The 17192-nt window shown below is 39.9% G+C and overlaps 1 protein-coding gene across 1 annotated transcript in view; it reads left to right on the forward strand.

Annotated features, from left to right (window-relative positions):
* Positions 1–16167, forward strand: part of NFXL1 (nuclear transcription factor, X-box binding like 1) — a 57631-nt gene extending 41464 nt beyond the window's left edge. Inside the window, exons 17-22 of the mRNA XM_034411358.3 lie at positions 507–673; positions 1715–1784; positions 2707–2811; positions 6689–6775; positions 13340–13393; positions 15244–16167. Of these exons, the coding sequence (XP_034267249.2) occupies positions 507–673; positions 1715–1784; positions 2707–2811; positions 6689–6775; positions 13340–13393; positions 15244–15417 (657 nt within the window). The 3' untranslated portion in view covers positions 15418–16167. The remainder of the gene's footprint in view (positions 1–506; positions 674–1714; positions 1785–2706; positions 2812–6688; positions 6776–13339; positions 13394–15243) is intronic.
* The last annotated feature ends 1025 nt before the right edge of the window (positions 16168–17192 follow it).

A 17192-nucleotide genomic window follows, 5' to 3' on the forward strand; every position in this document is an offset into this window, starting at 1 on the left:
AATTAGTAAGTGGAACAACTTGCCTGCAGAAGTTGTGAATGCTCCAACACTGGAAATTTTTAAGAAGATTTTGGATACACCATTTGTCTGAAGTGGTGTAGGGTTTCCTGCCTGAGCAAGGGATTGGACTAGAAGACCTCCAAGGTCCCTTCCAACTCTGTTATTTTATTCTATTCTATTCTATTCTATTCTATTCTATTCTATTCTATTCCATTCCATTCCATTCCATTCCATTCCATTCCATTCTATTCTATTCATGTCGCGCAGGAGGCTCTCCCCTACCCATCCTTCTTTAGGAGTGACTTTCAGGGAGGAAGTTACAGGAAGAACAAAAGTCCACATGACTTCTGCATCTGTGTTGTTGTTGTTGTTTTCAAGGTTTCAAGCCAATATATTAACTTTCTGTCACTTGAGCGAGCCAAGCGTCTTTACATAAGTTTAAATGAACGGATGGTCCAAAAAAAAAGCCCATAAATGATAAATCACATTTTTGCTCCTTTTACTAGGCGGGCCCAGAATGTTCTCAGTGTGAAGAAGGATGCTCCAAGCCACGACCAGCTGGGTGCTCTCATGCATGCCCTCTGCCATGCCATCCTGGAGAATGTCCGGCATGCGCCCAAATGATCCGAATAAAATGTCACTGCAAACTGACAAGCCTGTACATTGAATGCATGTATGTAATTAAACGGTCTTTGTTTGCTTCTTTTAGCTTTTGCTAATTAAGCTATTTTTACTTCGTTTTTACACTGCTATGTTGAGATGAGGTACACACCCATCCACCAGTTTCCTCCTCTTTATGAATAAACAGTCAGAATCTTCCGGTGGGAGGCAACTGCACTCATGGGATGTTTAAATAGTTGTGGTTAGTCCCAATTCTCTTGTTCTTTATGTCTTAATTGTTTTCATCTCATATTATATTTTGTAGGCTGCCCATTAGAATGGGCAGCTGTAGATGATGAAGAAGAAGACTTGCAAACAAACTGTGCATAGGTCTGAGGAGTCTTGGTGCTCTCTGAGCTTGTTTGTTTTCTTGCAGACGTTTTATTACCCTAAATAGGTAACATCATCAGGGTTAGTGATATATATATACATAGGTCCAGTGGTGAAATCCCGTTGTCCCAGCTTCTGCCAACCTAGCAGTTCGAAAGCACGTAAAAAATGCAAGTACAAAAATAGGGACCACCTTTAGTGGGAAGGTAACAGCGTTCCGTGCCCCTTTGGCATTTAGTCATGCCGGCCACATGACCACGGAGACGTCTCCGGACAGCACTGACTCTGAAACAGAGAAGAGCAATGCACCCTAGAGTCGGGAATGACTAGCACATATGTGCGAGGGGAACCTTTATCTTTACCTTATTATTTTTGAGCATGCTGGGTTAGTGGTCAGTTTATCCTAATTATCGGGCTAGTTTGAATCAAAGCATTTTTACCAAATTTAACCTGTGATACAGTGGGCATTTCAGGTGTTGCCTTATAAAACCTCTTCATTTTATTCTCGTGAGATTAATACTTAATCTGATATTAAATCACCTGACCCAGCTTTATTTGATTGTTCAAACTCCATCTCCCTTTTTTTTTATCCTCACCTGTTTTACGTCTGCTTTCTCAGTTCAACATCGATACGTTGATAGAAAATAAGACAATGAATAACTTGACTCGCTATTTATTTTGTCTCTTTTTTTTAATGAATGACCATTGATTTCTATTTCTTCAGAAAAATCACTAATGCTAATGCAGAAGAAAAAGAAGAGCTGTGTTCATGCAAAAACCAGTGCCCCAAGGAGGTAAACCCTAAAAGAAAAAACATTTGAATCTATTTTTTATTGATATATTTTTCTTCAATAAACATAAAAAACTCAATATCTATATGAACAGCATGTTGTCTGAGTACATTTCGTTTTGAATAACAAAAAGACAATAAACGTAGCAGTCACAATATGAATATCATTAATAATGGTCACATAATATTATTGACATACTTGTCAATAATTTGAAATTACCGTGTTTCCCCGAAAATAAGACCCCGTCTTATATTTTTTTGAACCCCGAAATAAGCGCTTGGCCTTATTTTCGGGGAGGTCTTATTATTTTGGGGCGCGTGGAACAAGACGGGGCTCCTCTTGCCGTCTTACCTGATTTCCAGCTCTGTCTCCCTAACCAGAGGAAATGGCGGGGACCAGCTGCGCATCCGGTTAAATATTTTCAGGGAGGGGTTATTTTCAGGGGGGGGCTTATTTTAGCGCATGCGCTCGAAAGCCCGATTGGGCTTATTATTCAGGGAGGTCTTATTTTCAGGGAGACAAGGTATTGATGGCAGTACGGTAATGTAGCATTGGAAATTGATAAGTAGCGCCATGGCAGATTTCAAAAATGATCTGAAGTCCTTAAACCATGTATGCTCACTGACAAGTGCATCCAGTGATTTTAATTCTAAAAGCTAATGGGGAAGAAGAGTCTGTGGGTTGATCTGAACGGTAAATTCTGAAGTAACATTTAACATCTGGTGACTACATGGGTGAATCTACATCGTTGTCTTGGTATTAACCTGGAAAGAGTTTTGCATTAAAATGAATTGTTTAGAAAATTTCTTAGCATCCTTGGCTCAAAGTACAAGGAATTTAAGTATAATAACCAACAACTGCAAGTAAGCAAAACCGAGCATTTATGCTTCGTGCCAGACACATATATTTCTCTCTGACATTACAGCTACCTTGTGGCCATCGATGTAAAGAGATATGCCATATAGGGGAGTGTTCTCAGAATTGCAATCAGAAAGTTAAGATCCGTTGTCCTTGTAAGAGACTCAAAAAGGTAAGATTAATGAGGTAAACTATATCATAAACAAAGTTATTGTGTTTTTTATGAATTTATTCGTGAAATGTGATTTACCACTGGGGGACTTTCTGGAGCAATTTCAGGAGGTCACACAGGAAACCCGTGTTCCATGAGGAGAAATCAACTCATGATTTACTACATGTGGTTCTCAACTTACAACCACAATTGATGGTCAAAATTTATGTTGTTGAGTGAAAAATTTGATAAGTGAGTTTTCCCCCATTTTACGACTTATTTATTTATTTTATTTATTTTATTTTTCAGTTTATATACCGCCCTTGTCCCTAAGGACTCAGGGCGGTGCACAGCCAGAATTAAGAACATGAAATACAAATATTAAAAACAATTAAAATATATATAAATTTGGCCCCAAAATTTAAAAATCATAAACCAATTAAAACATTTAAAAAAATTAAAAATTTCTTCCTAAGCCAGCCCGGCTTGCTGGAAAAAGTGGGTTTTAAGGGCACCGCGGAAGGCACTGAGGTCTTGGATTCTCCTTATCTCTGGGGGCAACTGATTCCAGAGGGTAGGTGCCCCCACAGAGAAGGCTCTCCCCCTGGGGGTCACCAGCCTACATTGTTTGGCTGATGGCACCCTGAGGAGGCCCTCTCTGTGGGAGCGCACGGGTCGATGGGAGGTCGTCGGTAGCAGCAGGCGGTCTCGAAGATAGCTAGGCCCTATGCCATGGAGCGCTTTAAAGGTGACAACCAACACCTTGAAGCGCACCCGGAAGACCACCGGGAGCCAGTGCAGCTCGCGCAGGAGCGGTGTTACATGGGAGCGCCATGCTGCTCCCGTCACTACCCGCACTGCTGCATTTTGGACCAGCTGGAGCCTCCGGGTGCCCTTCAAGGGGAGCCCCATGTAGAGAGCGTTGCAGTAGTCAAGGCGCCACATTTGTTAAGTGAATCACTGTAGTTGTTAAAGTAGTATCATGGGTCGTTGAGTGAATCTGGTTTCCCTGTTGACGTTGCTTGTCAGGAGGTCGCAAAAATGTGATCACATGACCCCAGGACATGCAACCGTCATAAATATGAATCAGTTGCCAAGCATCTGAATTTTGATCACGCGACCATGGGGATGCTACAGTGTGAAAAATGGTCATAAGTCACTTTTTTCAGTGCCGTTGTAACTTTAAAGCATCACTGAATGAACTGTTGTAAATCAAACACTACTTGTATATTGCTTTCCCATTTTTAAAAAAAATAGTTCATAATAATATGAATATTTTATTGTATTTTCAGTTTTGTTTGTTAAATTTAACTAATTTGTAATAAAGCTAATAAAAGCAAAAACATAGCAAACAAATATACATTGTATAAATTAAATGGTATAAATTACTATATTTTTAAGTCTGTAATAATAATACAATAGTATTATTAACATTTCGCAATTTAATAACAATTTTATTAAATTTATATGTCACCCAACTCTGGATATATACACATTTAAGTGCAAATTACAAGATGGGTCTTAGTGTGTGTGTGTTTTTTTAAATTTATGTGTGCTTTTCATTTTTTTTTTTCATTTTTGAAATCATCCTTAATTAGAAAAGAATTTTCCAAACTCTTTTGTTCCAGCTCTTCTTTGTATTTTTTTGGCTGCTTTGTACAAGACTTAGATAGAATATTATAGATGCAGTTGAAACAGTGGCAATAGAAATTCTTTAAGCCCTAATGTGGAACTGAATTTAGTAATTTTTCCGTTTAATCACTTGTATATGGCTGGATGTGAATTTTAAGTTGGTGATGACACGTTAACCAGATAGAGAAAGAAAGGCAGAAGGTTAAATTCCATTTCATGCCAGGCATCAATTGACTATCTGTCTAATTACCCATTAAAAATTGTATGTTTTTCTTCCTTGAGTGCTACTAATTATGCTAATAGGATATTCTGAAATTAGCCAGGCAGCACACTTCTGAGAGTCAAGCTGAGAGGCATATGTCATAAACCAGTGTCCCGTATTAATATTCATAATATAAATATTATGCATATGTTTTGAATATTGAATTAGATTAGGAATTCAATTCAGTCTGAATTTAATTCAATTCACACTCTGCTAGAGAGAAGTTCCCTCAAGGACGAGTCCCAAAGCTAGGAAGACAAAACCTCTGGTCCCAGTGACTGACCCAGACTGGATCCTGTAAATTAGGAATTCATTGTGGGAAATTGTTTAAGCTCTTAATGTGTGTTGAATATCCGTCTAAAACAATCCAATTAAATACCAGTGATGCTTAACTTAATTTCATACATTACTAAGTGACATGAATGAAAAAGGATGTTTAGTTCCTAGTAAAATGTAGGATTATGTTATATGGTGGGATTTTTATTTTTTATTTTTTTGGTGTAATGTATATATTGACTATTGACAGGGAGTAAACAACATAACAATACAATTAGTACAGTATAAAATGCATAATAGCAACAATACAAATAAAATTAAAACCTGATAATATGGGATCGATGGATGCTATAATTAAATTAAATTAAATATAACAACAGTGATGGCCATTTTGGCATCTGCGTTCATGTGATATGAGTAATGGTAGGAAGTACATTTCCAAATTTTTATTTATTTAATTTATTTTGAGACTAAAATATAGCAAGATATAAACTGGCAGATATATTTTTCAACAGTCAGTATGGCAAACAATCTTTAATAGATCATTTCTGAAAGAGAATTACAATGTTGATCTTTCCCCCTGAATTAACTTTGAAAAATATTAACGTTGCAGACAAAACAAACAGAGCTATGATTGCAACCATCATCTTGGCTTGCTTTTTTTTTTTTTTTTTTTTACAAATCCTCAAATACCCCTATGTGTGTTTTTTTGTTGTGCCCTACACACCATTCTGGACTAATGTTGGTTGCCATTCTCTTTTTGTAAGAAGAATGCTGGTTAGGCCCTTTAATGCCTGAGAGACACCTTTAATATTTCCCGCCAAGCGATTCCCTGTATGTTTATTATTAGTGATTTCTTACTTTCGTAGGTTCTTCTTACAAGACATTTGTTGCATGTAGTATATCTAATGAGCTAGCGAACCTTTTCAGCACCGAGTGCTAAAAAGGAAGCACGTGTGCGCTCTCACTCGTCTGGACTGCAACCCGGAAGAGGAGCTTACCAGGATGCATTCACATGCCCGAAAATGAACTTCCGGGTTCTGGTGCACGCATGCGTGCTGGCCAGCTACTCTTCCAGGTTTCTAGCACACATGCTCGCGTGACAATCAGCTAGCCGGCGCACATGCTCATTCAGGAAAATGGAAGACCAGCTCTTCCAGTTTCCAGCACTGCTGCACGCAAGAAGGACAGCTAATCGTCACACGCGCATGCACGCCAGAAACCCGGAAGAGAAACGGGTGACGCCGCACGTGCCAGATGAAATGGCTCCTTGTGCCACTTTGCCATAGGTTTGCCATCACAGATCTAGTAGATGGGAGAGTAGATCTTCAATTCTCTTTATTTTGTCCTTTCCTCCTTCCCAAACCATTCAGAAGGATGTGGGATGTAAAAAGAAGGGAAATTGTGATATCCATCCAGCTAGCAGATGAATGCAATATAATCCATCCGTCCCTCCCTCCCTTCCTTCTTCCTTCTATACGAAGATCTACCCATCTTAATCAAATAACTTGGAGCAACTTAGAACCCTTCTTTAAGGGAGATGGGCAGTTTGGAAACATGAAATACAAACAAATAGTTATAAGTGTACTTTCGTTCATTGGAAGAATAAAATAGTCTGTTTTGAACATTCTTTGTTTGTAGTAAATGTTATAATATGTACGAAATTTTTGGGGAGGGGGAAAAGTAAGGATTATTTTTTTAAAAAAAAAAATCAAATTGTTCTCCTAGGAACTTCTGTGCAGTGAAGTGCGTGAAGGTCAGTGTTTCCTAGAATGTGACGCGGTATGCAAAGAAATGAAACGGAAAGCTTCTGAGGTAATTTGCCCTTTGCAGTTACAATATACTGTTGCTATTTTGAGTGATGAAAATGTGCACAGGATTACTAACCACGATTGTTGGGTAGGCCAATTAAACAGCAACTAGATGTTAATTTTAGTTCGTTCGTATGTACTGCGAATAAAGCAGAGAGTCACCAAATGGGATTGAATCTGGCTGAAACTAAGCTGAGCCAAGAACAATGCAGAATTAGATGAAATATTGTAGGGGGTCTGCCTTGGTATATAATGTAACGTAATCCATATTCCATTGTCTTGCTTTTTAATGCTATGTGCCATCACACATTTTAGGTTGCAGTAATTTTAACACTTTCTTTATTCCTCTATTTTTTTTTTCTATAATTTATGTTGGGGTGTTTCTTGAGCCTTTTTATAGAAGATGTTCATTTCCATTTAGTGGGGAATGCACTGCTCACTCTGACTTGCTATTCTGCACTGTCTGGTCTGTTATATTAATACGTCATAATTTACTGAGTGCATCTGTTGTCATTTCAAAACTCTTGTCAGTTAGTTTATGCATGTGCTTGGCACATTGTATAAATATACAATGTTATACCGTGTTTCCCTGAAAATAAGACCCTGTGTTATATTTTTTTGAACTCCAAAATAAGCGCTTGGGGAGCGCTTATTTTTGGGGAGGTCTTATTATTTTGGGACGCATGGAGGAAACCAGAGGAAATGGCAGGGATTGGCTGTGCATGCGTTTAAATATTTTCAGGGACGGCTTATTTTCAGTGCATGCGCACAAAAGCCCAATTGGGCTTATTATCAGAGGATGTCTTATTTTAGGAGAAACGGTATATATATATATCATATACAATTGAGTATGTACCAGTGCTGGGTTTCAAAAATTTTTACTACCGGTTCTGTGGGTGTAGCTTGGTGGGCGTGGCATGGCTTGGTGGGCGTGGCAGAGGAAGGATACTGTAAAATCTCCATTCCCGCCCCAATCCAGGGGAAGGTTACTACAAAATCCCCATTTCCTCCCGATCAGCTGGGACTTGGGAGGCAGAGAATAGATAGGGGTGGAGCCAGTCAGTATTTTTCCTACCAGTTCTCCGAACTACTCAAAATTTCCGCTACCGGTTCTCCAGAACTGGTCAGAACCCGCTGAAATCCCACCTCTGGTATGTACCCATCCATTTTGTGAATGTAATTTCAGTTATAAGAGGGTTATACGGGGAGGAAGGAATATTAGGTGCATTCACCAACTTGAGTTATTTAAAAAATAATAAAAGTGGCGAATAAATAAATGAAATAAACCCTTTTCATTTAACAGCCAACATGTGACAAGCATATATCAGGCCTCTGTACCATTTCATTTTGAACGATTTGAGCTACTTTTAATGGGAAATAAAAGTTACGTTGAAAAAAACTCTAGTGTAAGAATAATGATATTAATAATATATGCCTCTGCATGTGGCAATCATAATTCTGAGCGATTGAAAAATAACACATACCTGTTTCAAGATAATGAAAAATTCCATATAGTAACTACGATGTTTCTGGAAGGACCTTAAATCAGCTTGCTCTGCTCTGTGGAAATTTTACTGGGCAGCATATCAATAATAGGGTGAACTATAGCTAAGTTATAGCTTTCTTAATGGTTGTATTTAATGAATAGGGATTGCCAATGCAAATAAAAAGCATTTGCATTATGGCATTCCAACAAAGAAATAAAAAAAAGGGCTGTGCGTTACAAAAATCTTGCTTTCTAAAGTCGAATGGACTAATTTGGAACAGATTTTAATTTATTCAATGAGGGCACGATGTTGCATTCCCAGTTTGTCACTTCTGAGCCCTGGCATGTTGCATGCCAGATGGCAGCGCAGCAAGGTGTGCCAAAAAAAGAGAAAGGAAATATGTCGTTATTGATGTAAAACACCCAATCTGGGAACAGAACAAATGGGAGTCCTAAATACGGAAACAAATATATTTGCCTTCAAATCTGCTGTCCCTGTGATCAGATCTCTGCATATTGAGAGCGGTGGAGCGATCTGGAGGGCAGATCCTTAGTTCTACTATTTGTCCACATCAGGAATCTTAAGTCCATCATTCCTAGCAGTTGCACACAGAATCTGTCAACTATTTGACTGATTTATAAACTTGACTGATTCATTTTAGGAAAAGACCAGTGAATTAATTTCTTGCATCCCATCTGCTCCTGACAACGAGCATTATTGCCTTGAGGGAAGAGACCTGACTCCTCTTCCTCCTCCTCTTCCTCCTCACATGCATGTCACACAATCTATTTGCACAGCAGTTGGTTTGAAATCTATAATGGATATTCCACATAATAGAAATCATGTTTGAGGGAAGCATGATCACCCATCTCCTCCCACTTATGACTGTATGACTGTAACCTTGTTGCTGGTATCCTTACAATTTATATTGACTGTTTCCTAATATGATTTGATTGCTTATTTATTTTCTATGACTATCATTAAGTGTTGTACCTTATGATTCTTGACGAATGTATCTTTTCTTTTATGTACACTGAGAACGTATGCACCAAAGACAAATTCCTTGTGTGTCCATTCACACTTGGCCAATAAAGAATCCTATCCTATCCTATCCTATCCTATCCTATCCTATCCTATCCTATCCTATCCTATCCTATCCTATCCTATCCTATATATTGGAGAAATTGGCATTTTAACAAAATCAGAACTTGAAGCAGAGACGAGCTGTTTTTTGGTGACTAAGAGCCACACTTCAGGTTTTAGGGACTCCAAGGGTCACATTGTGAAGGGGATGACCGGGACAGACTGGGATCTTTGCACATATGTGGGTGAAGCTGGAATGTTCATAGACATTCCAGCTTCACCCACATATGTGCAAAGATCCCAGTCTGTCCCAGGCCATGATTGTCCCAAAGGTGTTTTTTTCAAAAGACAACTGTACATCCTTGGTTTGTACAGGAGGCCCTCAGAACTTGTGGCTATCCAACTGGGTCTTCATCAGATCCACAAAATGATCCAGCGGGAGCTCTTCCATAACAGACAGAGAAGAGCAGCAAACAGCATCGTTGTCATTCCATACATTGCAGGAATATCTGAAAAGCTCAGGAGGAAATAGAAAAGAATAGAATGGAATGGAATGGAATAGAATAGAATAGAATAGATGGGAATAATTAGAATAGAATAGAATAGAATAGAATAGAATAGAATAGAATAGAATAGAATAGAATAGAATAGAATAGAATAGAATAGAATTCTTTATTGGCCAAGTGTGATTGGACACACAAGGAATTTGTCTTGGTGCATACGCTCTCAGTGTACATAAAAGAAAAGATACGTTCATCAAGAATCATAAGGTACAACACTTAATGATAGTCATAGGGTACAAATACAATCAATGCAACATACCTGCACACTTTAAACGCTGGTGGCTCAGTGGCTAAGACTTGTCAATCAAAAGGTCAGCAGTTCAGCGGTTCGAATCCCTAGTGCCGCGTAACAGGATGAGCTCCCGTTACTTGTCCCAGCTTCTGCCAACCTAGCAGTTCGAAAGCACGTAAAAAATGCAAAGTAGAAAAATAGGGACCACCTTTAGTGGGAAGGTAACAGCGTTCCATGTGTCTTTGGCATTTAGTCATACCGGCCACATGACCACGGAGACGTTTTCAGACAGCGCTGGCTCTTCGGCTTTGAAACAGAGATGAGCACCACCCCCTAGAGTCGGGAACAACCAGCACATATGTGCAAGGGGAACCTTTTACCTTTATACATTAAGACAGAAGCTTATCCACCTCAAGGACAAAACACCCAGACACAAATAGAGTGAAGTGGGATATGCAGTGCGGTCTAGCAAGGCATGCGCAGTCCTGTACATTGGGGAAACAAAACAACCACTTCACACAGGAGAACAAAATAGGATTCAGCAGTCCATCTGCATCTGAAAAAGCAAGGGTCTTTTGAAGACAGCAAAGTTCATTTATTGTACAGAGAGGACCACTGTTTGAAAGAGGAGTTAAAGAGGCCATCTATGTTAGAATTGTACAAATTCTCCCTCAACAAAGGGGAAAGAATACGTCACCACCTAACTTCTGTTTACAATGCAGTCCTTTCAGCAGTCCCATGAAGATTCCACCCGTTTATACTCTGATTCAGGTAACTCTGTGGATACAGACAAAGCCTCCCCTCAGCCCTCAGTGGTCTCAACAACTCTCAGAGAGCTAACCACCAGACGACTGCAAAAAATATAAACCCTTCCATTCCCCACCAGTCCGTTAAAACAGGAGAAGCTTCTTGGATGAGAAGCGAAACATTTTCAAAGAAAAACCAAGGAAGTCCAGTTGCCTTTTGAAAAGCGCCATTGGAAGGCGAGGCTAAAATATTTCTACGTTGCCTGAATGCAATGTAGGAATTTCTCTCCTCCCCGCCCCCCCCTTATGAAACCAAGTTTTGCATTGGGCATTTGGGCAGGTGGGGTTTTTCCCACGCTACCTGGGAGGAGGCCAGACCTCTTGTGTTTGAAGCCGCTTCTGCTTCAGCAGGTAAACTGGACCAACCCAGCCAGGTTGGGCCATTTCCCAAGCTCCAGATATAGTCCTCAGAAGCTGAGTAGCTGATCTTCCGTTATTTGTGTAAAGCAGGAGTCAGCAACCTGCGGCTCTGGAGCCACATGTGGCTCTTTCACCCCTCTGCTGCGGCTCCGTCACTCAAAATATGCATCACAACCGCCAATGTGCGACACCCACTGACACGCGATTTATTGAGCTTTTCAACCCCCGGTAGGCCAACTATGGATAAATCCAAGAAAAGAAAAGCTTCAGAAGAAAACAGAATGTTTAATTCAACTACATATGCTAGTTTTGTGGCCGCTCAAGAAATAGTCAGGCACAGGAAGGGTTTTGTGGCTCCCGGTGTTTTCTTTTCTGTGGGAAATGGGTCCAAATGGCTCTTTGAGTGTTTAAGGTTGCAGACCTCTGGTGTAAAGAGTATATGCTTACCGTGTTTCCCTGAAAATAAGACGCTGTCACCCTGAAATAAGCGCTTGGCCTTATTGCCATGCGCTCAAAAGCCCGATTGGGCTTATTATCAGGGGAGGTCTTATTTTGGGGGAAACAGAGTAGATCACATACAAAAAGACGTAAGCAAAGATGTCCCCAGATACCAGCACTCTTCAATATAGGCCCCACCACTTTGGAGATGCCTGCGATATCATGGAGCATCTAGAGCAGGCTTAGAACTGTTGTCACATTGGCATAATGCTGCTTTTCTAATTTGCCCACCCCCCAAAGTATTTACATTATTTGAACTAATTTGAGCACTGGTGTCATTATATAAATGATATAAAATGATGGCAAATAATGCAGTTTGCATGATAATGTTGCTGTGGGTGATATATTCTCCATTTGAATCAGAGGCAGGTTTCAGCAGGTTCTGACCTGTTGGGTTCTGGAGTTCTGGAGAACCGGTAGCGGAAATTTTGAGTAATTCAGAGAACCGGTAATAAAAATTCTGACTGGCCCCGCCCCCATCTATTCCCTGCCTCCCAAGTCCCAGCTGATCGGGAGGAAAGGGGATTTTATAGTAATCTTCCCCTGGCATGGGGTGGGAATGGAGATTTTATAGTATCCTTCCCCTGCCACGCCCACCAAGCCATGCCATGCCATGCCCACCAAGCCACGCCCACAGAACCGGTAGTAAAAATTTTTGAAACCCACCACTGAGTTGAATGGACAATCAGGAATAGCATGCACTCTTCTACCCCGCCCCCCCATTTTACAATTAAATCAACATTTTACTGTCCTTAATGAAGTTGAGTAGCATGGCTCAGAAAGTTATCTGGCTATAGCAATAACACTTAGACTTATATACCGCTTCACGGTGCTTTACAGCCCTCTCTAAGCAGTTTGCAGAGTCAGCCTATTGCCCCCAACAATCTGGGTCCTCATTTTACTCACCTCGGAAGGATGGAAGGCTGAGTCAAACATGAGCCAGTCAGGATTGAACTGCAGAACTATTGGCAGTCGTCAGTCAGCAGAAGTAGCCTGCAACGCTGCATTCTAACCACTGCACCATCATGGCCTTAAACCGTATACCTGTGATGGCGAACCTATGGCACACTTGCCAGGGGTGACACACAGCGCCCTCTCCGTGAGCATGTGAGCTGTCGCCCCAGTTAAGCTCTGTTGCGCATGCGTGTGCGCCTCCCGCCAGCCAGCTGGTGTTTGGGATTCTGCCACGTATGTGCAGGGGATAGGGGAACGTGCGGGGGCATGCATGCACGGGTGGCCGCATGTGCAGAGGGCGCATGAGGGGGGCCGTACATGCATGCATGGGCGGGGCATGTCCGGCACCGTGTGCGCATGTGCAGGGGTGGGGCGCATGCGCGGGGGCTGTGCACACATTGCACTTTGGGCACTCAATCTGGAAAAGGTGAGCCATACCTATATCTATACCTTAGAGAGCTGCTGAAAATACTGTCATTTTCTAATGTCACGTCATATGAAAGTATGTTGTAGTAGTTAGATAATCTATTTGGAGCTATTTTCGTAAAAAGCAACACAGTAGATTTTTATATTTTATTCCCACAGATTAAGGAAGCAGAGGCTAGAGCTGCCATCGAAGAGGAAAAACGAAGACAGCAGGTATGCACCCCAACTCTATTTCCATCGCATAGGACAGGGGTCTGCAACCTTAAATACTCACGTACCTTAAATACGTGCACAGATCCGGGATCCTCCGTATCTCCGGGGGAAGCTCGTTCCAGATGGTAGGTGCCCCCACAGAGAAGGCTCTCCCCCTGGGGGCCGCCAGTCGACACTGTTTGGCCGACGACACCCTGAGAAGCCCCTGTCTATGGGAGCGTACTGGTCGGTGAGAGGCTATTGGTAGCAGAAGGCGGTCTCGTAAATACCCCGGTCCAATGCCATGGAGCACTCTAAAGGTGGTAACCAAAACCTTGACGCGCACCCGGAAGACCACCGGGAGCCAGTGCACGCCGCTCCCATAACCACCCGCGCGGCTGCATTCTGGACCAGCTGGAGCCTCCGGGTGCTCCTCAAGGGGAGCCCCATGTAGAGAGCATTGCAGTAGATTGTTCCATGTTATAAATAAGTTTCTCTATTTTATTGGGATCTCTATTTTGTTGCCGTTCTGATAAAGTAGACTCTGACGCCAGCGGTCAGAGGCGACCTTATCAGAAGGGATCCTGCGAAGAGATAATGCTAAACAAAGCACACTCAGGCTCCCTAATTTACTTAGCTGTTCTTGCTGGCAGGAAGAGGCAGATGAAACGATTGCATATTAGTTATAAATGCCCACTGCACAATCACGATAAGCTGTAATTTAGAAGAATGTTGGCTTCTGCGGGCAATCTGACCAATGTGTTCAAATGTGGTTTGATAATCACCTCTCAAAACTCCCGCATAACAAATGCTTTGGCAGTTTTCATTCTTCTAAATGTTCCTTCCCCTTTTTCATGACGAAGAGGATCTTCGTTTGTTGATAAGAGTGTGATTTATAATTGTGCCAAATGCCACTTGTATTGCATATGTGTTCACGGAAAAAGAGCAGTACCCATGTGTTGGGTTGGCTAAATATTATTGCAATCTATAGCAACCATAACACTTTGATATATAGTAAATTGATCGTTTCTCTTATTTCCTTCCCCTGCAAGTTGCTCATTGCAGCAATATTAAACATTCAATGTACATCTCATGAAAATATACCAGATGCTAATGCTAAAGTCATAATGTCCTTCTTAATAAGGAGCTACTGCCTTAAGTGGTGCAGTGGTTAGAATGCAGTATTGCAGGCTAATTCTGCCAACTGCCAGCAGTTCAGTTCTCACCGGCTCAAGGTTGACTCAGCCTTTCCCCCCCTTCCAACATCCGTAAAATGAGGACGCAGATTGTTGGGGGCAATATGCTGACTCTGTAAACCACTTAGAGAGGACTATAAAACATTGTGAAGCCGTAGGTAAGTCTAGACTCTTAAGTGCTATTTAGAGTTGAAGCTTCTCCCCGAAGAAACGTTGAATGAGTTTGTTGCATGTACCTTCTCACATTAATGTCCTTGAGCACACAAATGCATTTTTTAAAAAATGAAGGCTGCAATTGCTAGAAGTTCCAGAAATCTGTTGTTTATTCAAAGACCTTGAAGAATATAAATACTCTTAGACTTTTTGTTTCACTCCAAGTGAGCTTCCACCAGTTACAGTATACGAGTAGGGTCAAAGTGTGCATGTATTACCATATGCTTGTAGTAGGAGAACTTTTTTCAGTCTGATGTTCTCAAAGTAGGTTGAACTATCCCATTTCTTTCCTTAATAATCATCACCAAGTAAGACGTTGGCATTATTCCATTTACACAGAACCATTATATCATACAGTATATTATTTTGAGAAATAAGCGGGGAAAAATTGGTAAGTTCTATTGTTAATTTTTTTTTTTTTATCATTTAATGTCATCTTTTTTCTCTCTCTTTCTTCTGCAGGCAGAACTGGAGGCTTTTGAAAACAGGTTGAAAGGACGTCGGAAGAATAAGCGGAAAAAGGATGAGATCGAAGTTGAACAACCTTTATGGCAAAAGTATAAGAATATGATTCTGCTGCCAGTCGGTGGAATTATTGTCTTAATGGTTGCCTGGTTCCTAGCATACAATAATTGAAGTCTTAATTCCTTCCGCATGCTTCTATGTAAAGAATTGGTAAAATGTGTTCTATGTTCTGTGTGGAGTGGTCATTGGTGTTTTTCAGTAATTTCACTGTTGATTGATAGAACAAAATCTATTTCGGTTTTTACCTCAAAATCACTTCAAAATATTTTGTGATGATCGTACCATACTCAGTCCGAGGCAAATATGCCAAGTTCTTTATAAAAAGTTTGCATAAGATTAATCAGGTATTGCTTCTCTGACATTATTTTATTTCAGGTTAGCTGAGGGTAGCTAGTGCTTAGTTATTTTGAAGGATGTTCATAAGCATGATCTCTTGGTGATTTAAACGTTATATGTTAAACTCGGTTTAGTAGACTTGCACAGCCCTGCAAGTAGGTTTAGCTAGCTAGTATTTTACATTTAGTTAAATTAATATAGGTCCTCAGAGGAAAACCTGAAGCTGTATAGAAATTCTAATTATACTTTGTCAAAGGTTGTTTATTTTAAAAAAATCTACTTTAAGCATTCTGAGATCTTAAGATCCATTTTTGTTAATTATATAATCAAATAGCAGCTCTTTCTGTATTAGACAATTTCTACTGTGATTTCCACAATAGTCTATGTAAATGGCTTCTTCTTTAGATTTAGCTGTCTTCAGCTGAAAGACTTCCAAACCATAGTATTTAAGGCTAATATCTCTGCCCCACTGGAAAAACTGTTTTCATAATGAAAATGTACTTTAAATAAATTATTATATCTGTCTGTTTTGTGTATAAGTGGCACTCGTTTTATCAATATATGTACATCTACTCATAGAAAAGACTTACCTGATTCAGATATGTTAATATGTTAACATATTAGCATATCTTAAAATTGTGCTTTTGTAAAAGTTGTTTAAATGTTCAACCAACCTGATACATATTTACAATACATTAACATTAACACATTACTAGCCCATCTTCAAACCTTGTAGTATTTGGTTGTTCATCAAAATTCTGTTAAACGTTTTACACAGAACATTAAAACTACACAATATAATAAAAAGTAAAAGAATTGAAGAAGAAAAAATGCAGAAAGAACTATAAAAATGTATAAAAGAAATAGAAGCTTCCAATATCCCTTTTCATTATTGCAGGAGAATGGCGGTATAGAAATAAATTATAATAATTATTATTATTATTTATTATTATTCTGTGCTACCCATCTCATCTGGAGATGATATTTTCAAATATTAATGAAATGGATTAGAGGAGATTACCATTATAAAAGTATTACACATTATAAAAATATCTAGGCCCAGAAAGGGGGTATATAGGTATGTGTACGCATATAACTTTCCCATTATATATTAGCAACATGGTTTGCAAATACTGTAATTTATTTGAGGAAGTGAAGACATGGTTGCATGAAGACAAAATTCATGGTACAAAACCCAGAAAACTTACTGTTTTCATACTGTATATAGTTCCATCTTTTTAAACACTGAGCTTGCAATATTTTATTCCAGGGAGAAAAAAAATATTTTCCCTGTAGTGCATTTTTGGCCATAATGGATTCTGTTTATCCTATATATCACAATGACTTTCACTCATTGGAAGCTAATATAGCATTTCTTCTGATAGGCATTTAAATCAGCCAGGTTTTCTATCAATTTGAAAACAAAGATACCCAATGCATAATAGAGCCTTGGTAGCACAGTGGATTAAAGCACTGTTATTAACATCTGCTGCTTGCAATTACTGCAAGTTCAAATCTCACCAGGCTCAAGGTTGACTCAGCCTTCCATC

The sequence above is a fragment of the Pantherophis guttatus genome, chromosome 8, assembly GCF_059756535.1.
Source record: "Pantherophis guttatus breed Tessera chromosome 8, ASM5975653v1, whole genome shotgun sequence".
NCBI lineage: Eukaryota > Metazoa > Chordata > Lepidosauria > Squamata > Colubridae > Pantherophis > Pantherophis guttatus.